Source organism: Haliotis asinina, chromosome 3 (genome assembly GCF_037392515.1).
Source record: "Haliotis asinina isolate JCU_RB_2024 chromosome 3, JCU_Hal_asi_v2, whole genome shotgun sequence".
In the NCBI taxonomy this organism is placed as follows: domain Eukaryota; kingdom Metazoa; phylum Mollusca; class Gastropoda; order Lepetellida; family Haliotidae; genus Haliotis; species Haliotis asinina.
Window position 1 is genome coordinate 17,366,848 of NC_090282.1, and position 5,356 is coordinate 17,372,203.

General features: G+C 40.4%; 1 protein-coding gene across 1 annotated transcript; it reads right to left on the bottom strand.

The window, feature by feature from the left end:
* Nucleotides 1–761: 761 nt before the first annotated feature.
* Nucleotides 762–5,105, bottom strand: LOC137276784 (monocarboxylate transporter 6-like). Its single transcript, XM_067808426.1, has 5 exons — nt 4,978–5,105; nt 3,536–3,735; nt 2,515–2,658; nt 1,203–2,204; nt 762–913 (listed from the first exon to the last, which is right to left on the bottom strand). The coding sequence occupies exons 1-5, from the start codon at nt 5,103–5,105 to the stop codon at nt 762–764; spliced, it is 1,626 nt and encodes a 541-aa protein (XP_067664527.1).
* Between the last annotated feature and the right edge of the window lie 251 nt (nt 5,106–5,356).

The window sequence follows — 5,356 nt, forward strand, 5'->3', positions numbered from 1 at the left end:
TACAATTTACTGTTAAGATGCGTCTCCTGTCTGTAAGTGAGAATCCTCTCTGATCCTAATCCTTGCCTAACTCATTTGAGTTCTCCTGACTCAGTTCAGATCTAGATCTCCCGCAATAATAGCATTGAAATGGTGTCCAAAGAGGCGAAAAGTGAAAGAAAGTGAATGAAACATCAGTATAACAGATACGGATTTTGTGTCAATTTCATTCATAGTTTCTAACATCTTCTGCATCAAGGAAGTCCCTATGGTCTGCAGCCACACTCATGTCAGCTGTAAAAGCTGGTTGCATTCTCAATTACGCGTCGATCCTTCCCTAAGAGATGTGGTTACAACAGGTCCCTCCCACCTGTACGTGTCGTAAAATACCATTAAATGGCTCAAGTAGTCACGCCTCGGTGGCCATTTTGTGTGTTATTCCCTGAGGGCAACTGTCAAGGTTAAGTTATCTACAGTCCACTACCATATAATTACAATAATGATATATCTTTATGACACTATATTTTGAAACATATATTGCTACTTTGGGGAATACATAGCCTTCTTTCATGTGAGTTTGCATTAAAATAATAGGGAAATATTACCAAATATCGAATTTGAATAAAATCCAGTAGTGTACTGGGGCAACTACAAGTGAGTGATTTGTCTTTTACGGCATTGTTTCTAATATTCCATCCCGCTCTCTTGCATCTTGAGGTGGAAATGGAAAACACGTTCAACCGGGACGGCGTAATGAGGAAGATGTGTTCAGCAGCATATGGTCACAGGTGGGTAGAGACTGTTTCCTTGTTGAGGTGTTGTGAACATCTCTGGCGGATTGCGACAGTGTAGAAAGCTACACCACAAGCAGCCATGACCGCCGTAGTACTGTAGACAACTCCATCGTATGAGTTGGTGATATCCTTCACTGTCCCTGGTAAATAAAAACATTTTGTAGACACTGGGGCGTTAAAATATATAGATTATTCAGAATCATGAAAATATTGAATTTGTGGTGAATCACAAAGGTGATGCTTAATGCAGGTTTTTGCACATTAACATGATGTAATTACTCCAGCATGAGACAGATAAAGCAATGTGAAATGTAAAAGTAAAGACAACAGAACTGGTTCATATTTGTCAAATTGTGAAAATCCATTTCATGAAAAAGACAAACACTAAATTTCATTTATTACACGTTGACTAATTCCTACATACATTACCTGCAATGGGGCCTCCTAAGAATGCTCCCAAACCACAAATCGTTTCACAATAGCCCACTGCCGATGCGTAGCGTTTGGGCCCTGCTATTGCATACATGAGAGTGGGATAGGCCACTGAACACGACCCAAAGGGGAGGCCGTAACAGACGACAGCGGCGACTAGGGTGGGGTAGGTGTTTGCCCACACTAGGGGTAGCAGACTTGCAGAGAGTAACACGCAAATGGTAGCAAACACAGTCACTTGTGACACCTTCACCATAGGTCGGACGAAGAGGTAGAGGAAGCGCCCTCCCAAGCTGGATAGCCCAATAAGGGAAAGAAGATAGGATCCAGTTTGAGCATCAAATCCTCTAGACATAATCATGTCCACGAAGAAAAAGTGTATCGAAGGCAACAGACTCATCAGAATAAACAGACACATTCCTAAAACAATAAATGCAAAGTCTTTAAATAAGCCCAAATGAAGGGATTCTATAAAAGACTCCTTCTTTTGCTTCGTGTCTTTCATTTCAGAAATACTGGAGTCCTGTTTGCATTCTTCAATATTGGATATCTGTAAAGTACTGGTTATTTGGCCATTGTGTTCTTCTTGGCTGCTGTTGCCTTTTCCATATTCATCTACAAAAGTCACATTGTCATAGGCTACCGAACTGTTCTCCATCTGAGTTGTTTCTTGTAAATTAGTGACAACCATGTTATCTTCTCTTATATCATTGTATGCTATTTTCGTTTTTGCCTTGAGTTCTTTGTCTCTCTGGATGTCTTTACTGAGCACTGTCAGAAGCATTCCAATTGGACACGCTTGGAACATGAGGCCGGACAGGACGAGGAAGGCACCCCTCCAGCCGAACACATCGATGAGAGCTGTGTTGAGGAATGGCGCGATGAGGGAACCTAATCCGGGGCCAATACTGACAATAACGAACACCTGATTCCGTCTTTTGTTGAACATCAGTCCTGTTACTGTGTAGGGAACCACGGTAAACGTGCACAGTCCACATCCTGCAAATAGTCAGAAGGCGTGTGAGTTGGGTGTTGTGATGCTTTGAGTAGTATCACAAATATATCCTGGTGTGTAAGCCCGAAATATATCATGATATCGGTCTTTGACGTTTGCCGAGTGGCGGGTGAAATTAAACAGACGTTAGTATGTTTAAAACAATGTTGCCTGAAAACTGCAAATATTAGTCAAGAGTTTTTAACCCGATTGAGCTGGCTTAGCAATGAACACCTTCCGTTTTGGAGACGACGTAGCAGACATCCACCTTCTACTTTCAGTCAAGAAGAGAGGTGAAACAGTAAACCAACTCACCTGTAACTACCCCGACAGTAAAGATGAGCACCGGCAGAGACGGGGCGAAGGCACTTCCCACACATCCTATTCCGGCTAACAGACCGCCAACAGTGGTCACATGGCCCTCTCCAACTTTCTTGATGACAATTGTAGCAAACATACCTGTGATAGTGATTGTCAGTATTACCTGAGTTGGAGAAGGACTAAGTGAAAATGAAATGTGTTATTTTTTTATCCTACGTGATACTGTTTCAGAATATGCCTTTCCGGCAATGTGAATTAGTTCACGTAACTGGTCCATTACTTTTACAATCTCCATAATGAGAGGACAATTAACATGTCAGATTTTTTCATAATTCTTTACACTTGAATTAAATTAGTAAAATGAATACAGTATCAGTCCAAATGAAATGAAAATCCAATTTACACGTCAGTTAGGGCTGCCATTTCATTTTCGCTTTAGAAGTATTTGTCAAACTACATCCTGAACTACTGCTAACTACACTGTGAGCTTACATGTATGACACTGAAGTCATAGATTTGGGTGTCATATGTTTCGTGCCCAATGCTATAGTTATTCCCGGCCAAGTAAATCCATTTAATACACCATAAGATAATCCCGATATTTGACAATGCTTTGTTTACAACCTCTATTTTGCTTTTACAAACTTTCCTCACAGTATTACCAAAAGTTGTTTACAGCATTACAAAATGTCTTTTCAACAGTTAAATGACTCTCTTGGGAGTGGGAAATACGATTTACACGTCAGCATTACTAAAAATCTTATCAGCAGTGCCAACATATTTTAACAGTCTTACATGACTTTACCCAAATGTCTTTACATCATTACACAAATGTCTTTACAACAGTGTCATAAAGCCATTACAACACTCTCAAGATGTTTTACAGGCTATTTACCAAGACTGAATAGGTAAGATATAAAAACTGTAAATACATTTGCCGGAGCTAGCAGAATTAGGTGCTCTTTTGCAATATTTGGTATTAATGAAATGGCAGCATCCACTGAATGATTCCCACCTGTTCCAAACACAAGTCCTGTGCAAACAGACTGGAGGAGGGACGCAATGGCTCTTGAAGACTGGAAGGTATCGAGGATCTCCACAAACAGGACACCCAGTCCCACCAGGAAAGACATCACTATGAACATCATGGAGACTAGACATGCCGTCACCACACACTTCTTTACATTGACAGTCGTCAAGGTTCCTTTCCTGAACCTGTAACAGAAATAACATCATGGAGACCAGACATTCCGCCACCACACACTTCTTTACATCGGCAGTCGTCCATAATAGATGCTATTTTCGTTTACGAGGTCCAGGGAATGCCATACGTGTGAAACTCCACAACAGACCTCTTATTGTCCAATTTACCTTCCCTTTTGCATTTGAGTTTTTCAGAATTAAATAGAATTGGTGAAGATATCTGCGTTCGTTCATTCTTCGAATCCCTTCGCAAACTGAAGACTGAAACTCGGCAAAACTGTCAACAAGGTAGCTAACGTCATTAAACAAGGTTACGGGTCTCGGGATGACTTACAACAAGCAACTATGGCACCACTTGTCATCCCTTTAAGTCGTGACTGTGTCACTACGACATAGATTTTGAGATGCCCCCAGCCAAGACTGGCTGTTCCGTTTCTGCGGTTTCACCCCGCCGTGACAGATAAGAACTAGTGCGTTTTCAGTGATGATAGTTTCTTAATCAACTTTTTTGGTGGAGTCTGGAAAATGTTCAAATATCAGGAAGCTGTTGGGTATCAGTAAATGATAAACATGTCTACTATTTATGTTGTGGCAATTTTGTACAATGATAAGATTTGCAATTCATCGCTCAGATTCTGACTCAAACGGACTGTACATGTGTACGTAATTATGTACAATGGATATCGTCCATTTTCTCACAGAATTGCTTTATTTGCTGCATTCTTTACAGCGTTAAGATTTTTAAAAATAAGTAACTTGTATCTTTTCTATACTTCCTTGATATCTTATTAGCCGCATCGAGCAGTATTGGCTTAATTTGCTGTCAAATGACAGACTCAAATGATATTGGTGAGCATTGCTTGAAGAGACTGTGAACAGGAATGACCGCTGTTCCAGTTTGAGCGGAGAAATCCTGACAGTTCTTGGTCCATTGCAGCGATGACGAGAACAGAACTCCAAGATGTATATGATATGTTGTACACTCTACAGGTTTATTTTCAAATGGGCAGAATTAATGTTTTTCAAGACAATGCGACCATTTCTAAACACAGTTATGTTGTTTTTTGCAAATCAACATCACGTTAGCATTTCTTTCAAAAGGTTGATACACAATTAAGTTGTCCTAGAAAACCTATTATAAATTAATATAAGAAACCATCACAACATTGTCTGCAAACAGATCCTCAATAGCTAATGAACGAAAATTCGAGGTGAAACTGAGGTGAATTCTATACCCAAGGATTTGACTCTTACCGTTTCCGAGAACTTGTTGTCATTTCCTCTGGAGCTTTAGGTGTATAGTTTGTACCTGGTCCAAAAGTGGTGACATTTAGGCTGCTGCTGTTTTGTGGACGTCCGCCGGAATCGTCTCTAGGTGACATTCTTGATAGCAACCACACTCTCAAACACTTCTACTATATACCTTCCACACAGAGAATTGCACATTATATACCTTCCACACAGAGAATTGCACAAGCAAAGGTAACGATGACTCATTGTCAATACAAAGAAGACATCCATGGTTTTATTCCAGTCATGTATGCACGTGTGCGGCAATACCATCATCCGCATTAAGTGGAACACATGTGTTCTGAGCTACAGTCGTACATAGGGAATACATACTAGGATAGTC

What these genes read in the sequence shown, in the direction of transcription:
- LOC137276784 (XM_067808426.1), bottom strand. Translation starts at nt 5,105, where the DNA reads ATGTCACCTAGAGACGATTCCGGCGGACGTCCACAAAACAGCAGCAGC. An exon ending in AGGACTTGTGTTTGGAACAG is followed by an intron (nt 2,659 to 3,535) that starts GTGGGAATCATT and finishes TCACTATCACAG; the next exon opens with GTATGTTTGCTACAATTGTC. An exon ending in CTTAGGAGGCCCCATTGCAG is followed by an intron (nt 914 to 1,202) that starts GTAATGTATGTA and finishes TTTATTTACCAG; the next exon opens with GGACAGTGAAGGATATCACC.